Below are 13,022 nucleotides of genomic sequence, written 5' to 3'. Positions count from 1 at the left end.
GAACCCTCCCCCCTCCACACAAAGCGAGGTCCATAAAGACATGGATGAGCAAGTTTGGGGAGGAGGAACTTGACTGGCCTGCAGAGAGTCCTGACCTCAACCCAATAGAACACCTTTGGGATGGATTAGAGCGGAGCCTGCAAGCCAGGCCTTCTCATCCAACATCAGTGCCTGACCTCACAAATGCTCTTCTGGAAGAATGGTCACACATCCCCATAGACACCCTCCTAAACCTTGTGGATGGCCTTCCCAGAAGAGGTGAAGCTGTTATAGCTGCAAAGGGCGGAGCCAACTCAATACTGACCCCTCCGGACTAAGACTGGGGGGTCATTAACAACTTCCCACCCAGGGGAGGGGTTATATTCTGGGCGGAGTCTCTGGGAGTTTCTCAGTCTGGCTCCAGGGGGAAGGTGAATCTCTGACACCCCCATGGAGGACGGTCTCCGGCTCCAGTCAGGGGTTTGCGGCTCCTCTATCTGCAGAGCAGAGAAGCAGAGAACTACCCCCCCCCATCTTTCCTCTATTGGGGGGGATTTTCTGTCACTTCCTGTCTCTGTGACACCCCGGGAATCCTCCTCCAACGGTTGTCACCGGCACAGTGTCCCCAATGGAGGATTTCTCCTCACTTCCTGTCTGGGTGACCCCCCGGGACGCATAAAGACATTAATTCTCCTCAGTGGGGTCACAATATGATGTAATGCTTCCCCCCCAACTAACCCAGAACACCCCTCCCCTCCCAGTCACAATATGATGTAATGCTTTTCCTCCCCCCCCTCCCAGTCACATTTGGGGGTGTCCTCCCTTTCTTCCCCCCTCACCTTCTCCTCCTCTTCGGGCTCTCCGGCCAGAACCTTCTCCATCTCAAGAACCATCTTCACCGCCTGAGTGTGAGGAAGGACGAGCGAGAGGACACCGCACGGAAGTGACGCCAGCGCGCCTGACCCGCCCACTGACCCGGGGACAGCACCGCCCACCGCCGCCATCTTGCCGGAGACTGCACCGCTTCCCCGCCATTGTCCTGTAGACCGCCCCGCCCATCTGTCATCGTATGGTGGAACGCCCCGCCCACCTGTCATCTTATTGAGCAACGCGCTGCCCACCGCCCTATTCCTGCACACCGCCCACTCTGCTGTCAGCGGCACTTCAACTCCTCCCACTGGGTCCTATAAGTGTAGGGGCGGGGTCGGGTAGAGCGGGAGGCGGGGTTCGCTGAGCAGGTGTCTCCGGGCTCCTCCCAGTCCAGCGGTCAGTCATGGAGTGCGGAGCGGAGGATGTGCGGAGGGGGGCGCTGGCGGTGCTCGGAGGGGCCGGGGCGGTGTTCCTCCTGCTGGGATGGATGAGGAGGAAGAAAATCCGGGAGAAGATCGAAATCGCCCGACAGAGGAGAGAAACCAACCTCCTGAGGATGGGGACAGAGGCCGACCGCCGACAGGTACCGCCCCCTGATATACAGACCCGCCCCCGCCGACAGGGACCGCCCCCTGATATACAGATCCGCCCCCCCCGCCGACAGGTACCGCCCCCTGATATACAGACCCGCCCCCACCGACAGGGACCGCCCCCTGATATACAGACCCGCCCCCCGCCGACAGGTACCGCCCCCTGATATACAGACCCGCCCCCGCCGACAGGGACCGCCCCCTGATATACAGACCCGCCCCGCTGACAGGTACCGCCTCCTGATATACAGACCCGCCCCCGCCGACAGGTACCGCCCACTGATATACAGACCCGCCCCCCGCCGACAGGGACCGCCCCCACATATACTGCTCCACCGACAGGTACCACCCCCTGATATACAGACCCGCCCCCACCGACAGGGAGCGCCCACTGATATACAGACCCGCCCCGGCCGACAGGGACCGCCCCCTGATATACAGACCCGCCCTCAGATATTCTGCCCGCCCCACCAAAGGGACCGCCCCCACATATACTGCTCCACCGACAGGTACCACCCCCTGATATACAGACCCGCCCCCGCCGACAGGGACCGCCCCCACATATACTGGCCCCGCCTCCACCGACAGGTACCGCCCCCTGATATACAGAACCACCCCCGCTGACAGGTACCGCCCCCACATATACTGCCCCGCCCCCACATATACTGCCCCCACCGACAGGCACCACCCCCTACCCCGCCTCCGCCGACAGGGTCCCACCCCCACCAACAGGAACCGCCCCCACATATACTGCCCCGCCCCCCACCGAAGGAACCGCCCCCACATATACTGCCCCCACCGACAGGGATCGCCCCCACATATACTGCCCGCCTCCACCAACAGGAACCGCCCCCACATATATAGAACCGCCTCCACCGACAGGAACCCACCCCCACATATATTGCCCCGCCCCCACCGACAGGAACCGCCCCCACATATAGACTCCAGCCTCCGCCAACAGGTACCGCCCCCCAGATATACAGCTCCGCCAACAGGTACCGCCCCCAGATATACAGATCCTGGCTCTGCCGACCGGTACCTCCCCCTTACACAGCCCCCGCCGACGGGTACTGCCCCAGATATACAGACCCGCCTCAGCTGACAGGTACCGCCCCCAGATATACAGCTCTGCTGAAAGGTACCGCCTCTGCCCTGCCTCCACCAACAGGTACTGCCCCAGATATACAGCCCCGCCCCCACTGACAGATACCATCCCCTGCCTCACTTCCACAGACAGGTAACCACCCCCTACCCCGCCTCCGCTGACAGGTACTGCCCCCAGATGTACCGCCCCTAGATATACTGCCCTGCCCCGCCTCCACCCCCAGATATTCTGCCCCACCAACAGGTACCGTCCCTGTCCTGCCCCAAGTTATACAGCCCCCCTCCACCGACAGGTACACCCCTACACAGCCACGGACAGGTACCACCCCCAGATATACAGCTCCGCTGAAAGGTACTGCCCCTGCCCTGCCTCCAGCGACAGGTACTGCCCCTACACAGCCCCACCTCGGCCCACAGGGTATACAGCCCCACCTTCACCGACAGGTCCCGCCCTCAGTCTCCTCTGGGGCCCTTGCTTCTCCTCCTGTAGTCATGTGTTCAGGCCCCTCCCCTATGTCTGTACAGGAAGTGGACGGGGCCCCGTATTGCCACTCCCCTGTGCCTGTACAGGGAGTGGGCAGAGCCCCGGTATTGCCCCTCCTCATGTAAGTACAGGAAATAGGCGAAGCCCCAGTATTGCACCTCCTCATACCTGTTCGGGGGAATAGGCAGAGCCGTAGTATTGCCCCTCCCCTATGTCTGTACATGAAGTGGGCGGAGCCCCAGTGTTGCCCCTCTCCTGTTTCTGTACATGAAGTGGGCAGAGCCCCAGTGTTGCCCCTCCCCTATGTCTGCACATGAAGTGGGCGAAGCCCTAGTATTGCCCCATCTCTGTCTGTACAGGGAGTGAGCGGAGCCCCAGTGTTGCCCCTCCCCTATGTCTGTACATGAAGTGGGCGGAGCCCCAGTGTTGCCCTCCCCTATGTCTGCACATGAAGTGGGCGAAGCCCTAGTATTGCCCCATCTCTGTCTGTACAGGGAGTGAGCGGAGCCCCAGTGTTGCCCCTCCCCTATGTCTGTACATGAAGTGGGCGGAGCCCCAGTGTTGCCCCTCCCTTATTTCTGTACATAAAGTGGGCGGAGCCCCAGTGTTGCCCTCCCTCCTCACTGTCTCTCTTTCCTCCCAGCAAGGAGATGGAGATGATCCATTCACCATCTTGGACCTCCCATTGGCGGATCTGACGGAGAAGTTGCGGTCGGGGGAGGTGACTCCGGAGAAGGTTCTCTTAATCTACATGAAGCAGGTAAGTGATGGGGGGAGCTCCGGGGCCCCCAGAATCTTCTCTATATGAGGGTTCTCCTCCCCCCGGCTCTGGGATTGGATGGTGGTCTTGGCGGGCGGGGTCAGTGATTGGTGTTCTCTGTGCGCAGGCTCTGGAAGTGACCCATCAGGTGAACTGCCTCACCGACTACCTACCTGAGTGTGAGGAGCAGCTGCAGAGACTGCAACACGAGACTGTCCGAGGCCCTCTGTACGGTGTCCCCATCAGTCTGAAGGACAACTATGACTACAAGGTGAGTGGAGGCTCCTTGGCGGGTGATCGCCATCCCCATGTGATAACTGGAATCCCATGGGAGGAGTCACAACTCAGACATCTGACACACAGCTCCACCCACCACAGGGCTCTGCCCCCCCCCCCCCCCCCCCGCCAGAAGGGTTCCCTGAACTCCTCCCCCACCAGAGGGCGCTTGTGTACACATTGTGGAGGCACTCCGCTCCCGGCCAGACTCCTGCGTGAATCCGGAGTCCTCCTGTAATTTATCGCTCAGGATCGGCATTCGTGTTCCTGTGTTTGGGGGGGGGGTAGTGGGGTGAGAAGGGGTGTGTCCACGGTGAGGTGGGGAGTGTTCTGGGTGGGGGAGGTATGTGTTTTGGGTGGGGGGAGGGGTGTTTGGGGTGGGGCGGGAAGGTTGGGTGGGGGGGTGTTTGGGGTGGGGGGAGGGGTGTTCATGGTGGGGGTTGGTGAGATTGAGAGGGGGTGTGTTCGGGGTGGGTGGGGGTTGATGAGGGCAGGATGTCTTTGAAGTAAAATCTATAATGAGACCATTCTCCAGTTGTGGGTGGAGCAGGGAAGGGTGAGACCCTCCACCCCCCCCCCCCCCTCAGGTTTCCTTCACTTCCTGTCCCAGTGACCCCGAACACATAGAGGGGGAATCTCCCCAGCGGGGACACCTGAAAGGCGGTCCGATCCCCTAACCACCCCCCCCCCCCAACTATAATAAATATTTCTGTGGGTGTCTGCTCTGTGATTGGACGGCTTGAATGGAGACAGAGAGCGACGTGTGATCCTCAGATAACCAGAAACGTTCCCCCCCTCCCCCAATCAGATTATCTGTCTCCTTGGACTTTGTTCAGGGTCATCCAACCATAAAGTCTGCCAGAAGTCAGTGTTCTATTAAGAAATGCCCCTCCCCCCTTCGAAAAATGCCTCCGCTCAATAACAAACGTCCCTCCAGCTGATATGTTGATCAACTGGCGTGACATCAACCTGAGGAATGATAAAGAGGAACTCCGCCTGTAACCATTCCTTATCATTTTCCCCGATAAGAAAGATCTCCAGATGAACTCATCCAGCTCCCCCTCTCCACTCCGCACACGCCCCCCCCCCCACACCTCCTATATGAATAAAGCAGAACCTGGGGGAGCTGGGCACCTGTATCAACCCCTCCCCCCTTCTAAGTACCATGGAGGAACCTCAACAGGTTCACCTAGAGGTTTCATGGGGATCCCGTTGGCAGGCAGTCAATCCACATTTCGGTGGGGTCAGGTTTTTGGTTATAAGGCCAGGCTCCACCCTAAGTGGTGACCGTTATCCGCCTAGATTTAGCCAGGTGGGGGTTTGTGATCGGTGAGGATTGGCCATGAAGACTGCAGTTGTCCATATGATAGCCAGGCACCTCACTTCTTGGCCCAGCAGTTTACTGCTACAGAAAGCCAAAGGGTGCTCCTCCCCCTCCTCACTTACCTGGCTGAGGACCCCCTCTGCCCAAACATAGAAGCCTCCATCTACATGAGGAATCCTCCATTGTAGTTCGGTGCTGCCAGGGTGGAGTTGTGGGTGAGGGCCTCTGTGAGCTGGTCAAAGGCTGTTTTGCAAGCCAGGGTGCAGGTCACCATCCTGGTCATGGTCTTCTTGGTGAGGTCTCTATCCTGGTCATGACCCTCTTGGTGAGGTTCCCATCCTAGTCACGCCCTTGTTGGTGAGGTCTCCATCCCTGGTCATGACCTTCTCAGTGAGGTCTCCATCCTGGTCATGCCCTTCTCGGTGAGGTCCCCATCCTGGTCATACCCTTCTCGGTGAGGTCCCCATCCTGGTCATACCCTTCTCGGTGAGGTCCCCATCCTGGTCATCCCTTCTCGGTGAGGTCCCATCCTGGTCATACCCTTCTCGGTGAGGTCCCCATCCTGGTCATACCCTTCTCGGTGAGGTCCCCATCCTGGTCATACCCTCTCCGGATGAGGTCCCCATCCTGGTCATACCCTTCTTGGTGAGGTCCCCCATCCTGGTCATACCCTTCTCGGTGAGGTCCCCATCCTGGTCACGCCCTTGTTGGTGAGGTCCTCCATCATGGTCATGCCTTCTCGGTGAGGTCTCCATCCTGGTCATGCCCTTCTCGGTGAGGTCCCCATCCTGGTCGCAGCCTTCTCAGTGAGGTCCCCCATCCTGGTTATGGCCTTTTCGGTGAGGTCACCATCCTGGTCACGGCCTTTTCGGTGAGGTCCCCATCCTGGTCACGGCCTTCCTGGTGAGGTCCCCATCCTGGTCACTGCTTTATTGGTGAGGTCCCCATCCTGGTCAGGGCCTTCTGGGTAGGTCCCCATCCTGGTCCACGACCTTCTCGGTGAGGTCCCCATCCTGGTCACACCCTTCTTGGTGAGGCACTTCTGTGGAAGTCAAGTAAGCGGGTCCATGGTGAGCAGACAGTCATCCCACCACTGACCACCGGGGCAGGAGGCGGATAACAAAGGACCATATGGGGCATTTATTGGGGGATTTGGAAATACAGGAGGTGGGGCAGCAAGAGGAAATCTACAGATAGCAATCCACCCAGGGAGCGCACTGCAGGGTCCCATTATCTAGGACAGCCACACAGAGGTAAGACTACCATTTACATGGATGTACGGTTACAGCAAGGAGGAATAGTCCCCGGGGTAGTAATCTGGTACAGCAAAGAGACATACAGTATAGAAGGACTCTGTGTTGCAGACATGGGATGGGTCATGGTGGGATGGGGAAGGATTCTCTGAGGTAAGAGCAGTTCTCTGACTCTACTCTGGTTCTCCCAGGGACATGTCACCACGCTGGGACTGATGAAGAACCTGGACCAGCTGGCTGGGGAGACGCCGTCATTGTTCAGGTGCTGAAAAGACAAGGAGCCATCCCCTTTGTGAAGACCAACGTGCCGCAGTCCATGCTGAAGTAAGAGCCGTCTGTGCGCAGATTGTCCACCAATTCTATTGACACAGAGCCGTTCATTGGCTGGAGGCCCGAGATAGTGGCACAGAGTCTGGGCTCTGCTGGTCTGAGCTATGATGGGGGCCTGATGGTGGCCCCCAGGCCTGGGCTCTGTGGTCTGAGCTGTGATGAAGCCTGATGGTGGCCCCGAGGTCTGGACTCTGCTGGTCTGAGCTCTGATAGTGGCCCCCGAGGTCCAGGCTCTGCTGGTCTGAGCTGTGATGGGGGGGGGCCTGATGGTGGCCCTGAGGTTTGGGCTCCACTGGTCTGAGCTGTGATGGGGGCCTGATGGTGGCCCTGAGGTTTGGGCTCTGCTGGTCTGAGCTGTAATGGGGTCCGATGGATGCCCCCAGGTCCAGGCTCTGCTGATCTGTGCTCTGATGGTGGCCCCCGAGGTTTGGGCTCTGCTGGTCTGAGCTATGATGGGGGCCTGATGGTGGCCCCCAGGCCTGGGCTCTGTGGTCTGAGCTGTGATGAAGCCTGATGGTGGCCCAGAGGTCTGGACTCTGCTGGTCTGAGCTCTGATAGTGGCCCCCGAGGTCCAGGCTCTGCTGGTCTGAGCTGTGATGGGGGCCTGATGGTGGCCCTGAGGTTTGGGCTCTGCTGGTCTGAGCTGTAATGGGGGCCGATGGATGCCCCCAGGTCCAGGCTCTGCTGATCTGTGCTCTGATGGTGGCCCCCGAGGTTTGGGCTCTGCTGGTCTGAGTTGTGATGGGAGCCCCATAGTGGCCCCCGATGTCCAGGCTCTGCTGGTCTGAGTTGTGATGGGAGCCTGATAGTGGCCCCCGAGGTCCAGGCTCTGTTGGTGCGAGCTGTGATGGGGGGGTCCGATGGTGGCCCTGAAGTTTGGGCTCTGCTGGTCTGAGCTGTGATGGGGGGGCCTGAGCCCAGCACCTATTGGAAGCCATTGTCCGGAATATGGTGGAGTGTCAGTTCTCCGGAGTCACTCCCATCGCTTCCCTGTGATATACGCAGATATACCCCTCTGATCTGGAAGGATTTTCCAACCAATCACAGGAACCAAAACAAGGGGCCCAATAAGGCAAAAACCTATCCTATAAATCCCGCCATTCACTGTCCAGGGAAACAATCTGAGAAATCACGACTCGTTTCCTGGACCTCCAACCCCCTTCCTCCAGGTCTGTGAGATTACAAATCACAATTAGACGAGTGCGGTTATTTTCCTTCCCGAATTGAAATGCAGACAAATTTTTCGTTATTCGGAGATTCAAATGCATCCGAATTACAATAATAAATTTTAACGAATCGCAAATATTGAAACCAAATTGGGCCGAAATTCAAATAGAATTTGAATACAAGAATAGAGTTAAACAGAACAAAATAGAATGGAAAATACAAAAATAGAATCTAACCGTCTTCCGAAATTCAAATCAAATGAAAAAACTAATTTTATTAATGAAACAAAATAACAAATCCAAAATATATATATATATATATATATATATATTTTTTTTTTTAGTTCTTATCACAATCAAAATATATTCACCCGACATTCTACATGTCTACACTCAGAGATATAGAATCACATGACCCAAGATCGGAACCAGGGCCTGGGGGCCACCACCCTCCCCCCCCCCCCCCTTCCCTGGAGGAGGACCTGCTGAGGAACCAAAAAAATAAAAACGATTCAATAAATGTGTTGTGAATTTTTGGGGTGAGGACAGTCCTTCTACACCATCTATGGTCACATTGGACTCCTGGAAGCCCCTTCTCAGTCCTATATCAGGACCGTCCTCCCGCCAACAATTAACACATTTATTAAATATACATTTTTTTTTTTCCTCCTCCCCGGGGGGGGGGGGGGGGGGGGGGTCTGTGGATGGTGGGGGTTGGGTGGTTGTCCCCAGGCCTGGTTCTAATCTTGGATCATGTGATTCTATGTGTTGGTGTGTAGGATGTCGGGGTGAATAGATCCTGCTGGTGACTTTTAGTCTCCGGGACCCGGAGGAAGGGGGTTGGAGGTCCAGGAAACGTGTTGTGATTTCTCCGTTTGTTTCCCCCGAACCCCGGCACACATCAGGGAGTCAGTGGATGGGGGATGGGGGGATGAAGGATTCTTCTGTATCATCTTTATCTCTGTAGGTTCCAGTCCTGTCCAGCATGATCTGGTTCGTAGTAATGATTGGAGAATTAATGGCGGGATTTCTCCAGTATGGGATATGATTTACATTATCGGGGAACCTTTAAAGTTCTTCATTTGTATGAGATTGTTTGGGTGGTGGTGCCCCCGTCCAGCCAATCCTGGGATCCATCAATTCGGAGCTCAAAATGGAAACGGCCAATAATAAGTGCTAGATCTGAAGATTGGTCCTCTCATGACTGATGGGATTGGTCCTTTCAAAGAATGATAGAATTTGCCCTCCCAGTGAATGGTGGGATTGATTTGTGTATGGCCAGCAGAGCAGAGTGCAGACAGGTCACACTTTGAGAATGGAATCCCCCCCCCCCCCCCCTGTTCTGGTTTCCCCCCCCCCCCTCAGTGGACAGCGCAGTCTGCATGTGAAGGGCAGTGAGGAGATAGGAGGGGGGATGGGAGAGCCGCCATTGGTTGGGGTCACAGGGGGTGACTGTGTGGTTTCTCTCCACAGCTATGACTGCAGTAACCCCATCTTTGGCCAGACCCTGAACCCCCTCAACCACAGCAAGACCCCCGGGGCTCCTCAGGGGGGGAGGGGGCCCTCATCGCAGGAAGAGGATCCATCCTGGGCTTTGGCTCTGATATTGGAGGGAGTCTCCGCTATCCCGCCGCATTCTGTGGAATCTGTACACTAAAACCCACCGGAAACCGACTCAGGTGAGTCGTGTACACCCTGTACACTGTGCTGTACATTACATACTCTATACAGACTGCCATATACACCCTGTACACTGTGCTGTACATTACCTACTCTATACAGACCGCCACATACACCCTGTACACTGTGCTGTACATTACCTACTCTATACAGACCGCCATATACACCCTGTACACTGTGCTGTACATTACATACTCTATACAGACCGTCGTGTACACCCTGTACACTGTGCTGTACATTACCTACTCTATACAGACCGCCATATACACCCTGTACACTGTGCTGTACATTACATACTCTATACAGACCGCCATATACACCCTGTACACTGTGCTGTACATTACCTACTCTATACAGACCGCCATATACACCCTGTACACTGTGCTGTACATTACCTACTCTATACAGACCGCCATATACACCTTGTACACTGTGCTGTACATTACCTACTCTATACAGACCGCCACATACACCCTGTACACTGTTCTGTACATTACATACTCTATACAGACCGCCACATACACCCTGTACACTGTGCTGTACATTACCTACTCTATACAGACCGCCACATACACCCTGTACACTGTGCTGTACATTACCTACTCTATACAGACCGCCACATACACCCTGTACACTGTGCTGTACATTACCTACTCTATACAGACCGCCATATACACCCTGTACACTGTGCTGTACATTACATACTCTATACAGACCGCCATATACACCCTGTACACTGTGCTGTATAGGGCTGCAAATAACGATTATTTTCATAATGGCTTAGTTGGCCGTTTATTGTTTCGATTAATTGGTTAATAACCTTAAAAAAAAAAAAAAGTGGTCAAATTGATGTTCATTTTCAACCACAGTGACGGGAAAATTTGGAAATAGAAACACTTCTCGGTCAAAGGAATTTTCTCAGACAGTGTACGCGGTTTTTGTTCAGAAATTTAAGTGAAAATTTCAAACTAAATTCTTTCATTCGGCGAATGTAGAAAGATTTTTCATCTGAATATTCTCACCTGAAAATTGATCCGTCAGGCCAGCATGAGGCTCGGTGCACACCTGTGCAGTTTTTGCTTTTGATCTGTTTCTGCAGTGCTTTTTGCTGTGCGTTTTTTTTTATTTATTTTTTTTGCGCGTGTGATTTTACTGCAATTTACGTTTTTTTTTTTTTTTTGCATTTTTTTTTTTTTTTTTTAATTTTATTTTTTAAAAAATTATTATTATTTTTTTTTTTTTTAGGCAGATTAAAAAACAAAAATTGCTGCAAAAACGCATTACACGCTTTTCTGCGGCTTCTCCATTGTTGCAGTTTTTGCTTTTGATCTGTTTCTGCAGTGCTCTTTGCTGTGCGTTTTTTATTTTTGCGCACGTGATTTTACTGCAATTTGCATTTTTTTTTTTTTTTTTTTTTTTTTTAGGCAGATTAAAAAACAAAAATTGCTGCAAAAACGCATTACACGCTTTTCTGCGGCTTCTCCATTGTATATTGAACCTAAAAAAAAAAGCACAGTTTCGTTTTTTAAAAGTCCCTGACCCTCTCCAAATATGCAGCGGCTGAAAAAAAAGCACAGATATGAACGTGTCCCATAGGAAACCATGTAAATGAACTGTAGTGCGTTTCTGCAAAAAAAGCACCAATAAACACATAGATGTGAACCAGGTCTAAGACGTTTACTAACATAATGGTTTTAAAAAGACTAAAATTAGCCCTTTATAGTACAAAAATGCAGATAATCACTACTGGAAAGGTTTTTTTTTTTTTATTTTTTTTTTTTTTCTTCTTTTTTTTTTGTTTTTTTTTTTTTACTGTAGAACAGTGAAAGTATTATTTACAGTAGTGATTATATTGTTGTACTATAAAGGGCTTATTTTTAGTTTTTTTTTTTCTTTGAAATCCCATTATGTTATTGGCCGATTAATCAATTAATTTCATAATCGATTAGTTGCTCCTGGGCTCAGCACTGATGGACAATGTATGGAAAGCTCTAGGTTGCGCTACCAGAGATGGCCAGCAGATGGCGCCACCGAGACCTTTCCCAGCCTGTATGTCCCGAGAGATGTGTCACCTGAGTGTGTGGGGTGGGGGGGCGGGGACATCTACTTCTCACCTTCCACAGATAATAGGAGTGACCCCAAACACAGAATACAGATGAGGGGGACACAGTGATGACGGGGGAGGGGTTGGGACTGATGAGTGTCTTTTTGTATTGCAGTAAAGTTGGAGTGCAGTCCAGCTCCCCCGGACAGAAGTCAAGTGAGTCCCCCCCCCACCCCCCCTGTGTCACCCCTTCCCCCCCATGTCACTCTCCCCTCCCTGTGTCACCCCCCCCTCCCCCTCATGTCTCCCCTCCCCCTTGTCACCCCTCCCCCCTCTCCCTTCAGTGTCACCCCCTCCCCCGTCTTCCAACTCTTCTCAGTTACAGAATGCCACTTATAGATTCTCTGCAGTTACAGCGTGTGGTTATGTAGTCACATAGTTGGTCAGGTTGAAAAAAAGACATCAAGTCCAACCAAAAAAAAAAAATCAAAAAAAAAAATTCTACAATCCCATAATACACGATCCTTCCCCCACAGCTGATAAAGAAGAACGAGAAACCTCAGCAGAGCGTCATCCGGGGGCGATCGAATATTCCCCGGATCATCTTTACCCATAAATCTCAGTACCCAGTTATATTATATTCTGTACATTTAGGATAATTTCCTCCTCTGCAGCCCCAGACAGGGGGGGGGGGGGGGGGGGGGGGGCGACCACACCGGAGGCAGGGCGCTTGGAGGAGCGGGAAAAAAAAAAGTCCTGCAAGCAGCTTCTTTCCGGCGGGGTGGGGCGGTGCGGGAGCGCTGTAATTGGCGCTCTAAATCCACCCCGTGATACAAATCCATGGCCAGTGCTGCCGAAGCGCCTGCAAAGCACTTTGGCGCTTTTCAGGCGCTTTTAAGCTTTTTTTGCGGCCAGTAGCGGGAGTTAAAAGCGCCGCTGTAAGTACTGTACCGGCGCCTCAGTCTGAAAGTGCCCCAAGATGATAATCCCGACCTTTCTTATAGCACATCCACCTCTGCAGGGAGTCTATTCCACATTTTCACAGCTCTTACTGTGAAGAAACCTTTCCGTATTTGGAGATGAAATCTCTTTTCCTCTAGATGTAAAGAGTGCCCCCTTGTCCTCAGTGTTGTATGTAAAGAGAATAACTCAACGCCAAGTT

The 13,022-nt window shown here is 53.5% G+C and overlaps 1 protein-coding gene across 1 annotated transcript in view; it reads left to right on the top strand.

The window, feature by feature from the left end:
• The first annotated feature begins 1,067 nt into the window (after positions 1–1,067).
• Positions 1,068–13,022, top strand: part of LOC143926715 (vitamin D3 hydroxylase-associated protein-like) — a 40,722-nt gene continuing 28,767 nt past the window's right edge. The window contains 8 exon segments of the mRNA XM_077450733.1: positions 1,068–1,432; positions 3,671–3,787; positions 3,915–4,058; positions 6,832–6,877; positions 6,880–6,964; positions 9,610–9,668; positions 9,671–9,815; positions 12,036–12,076. Of these exon segments, the coding sequence (XP_077306859.1) occupies positions 1,253–1,432; positions 3,671–3,787; positions 3,915–4,058; positions 6,832–6,877; positions 6,880–6,964; positions 9,610–9,668; positions 9,671–9,815; positions 12,036–12,076 (817 nt within the window). The 5' untranslated portion in view covers positions 1,068–1,252.

Source organism: Lithobates pipiens, unplaced genomic scaffold, assembly GCF_037356315.1.
Source record: "Lithobates pipiens isolate NorthernLeopardFrog02 unplaced genomic scaffold, aLitPip1_a1.2 Scaffold_23, whole genome shotgun sequence".
NCBI classification, from domain to species: domain Eukaryota; kingdom Metazoa; phylum Chordata; class Amphibia; order Anura; family Ranidae; genus Lithobates; species Lithobates pipiens.
This window is presented reverse-complemented; position numbering and strand designations above follow the sequence as displayed.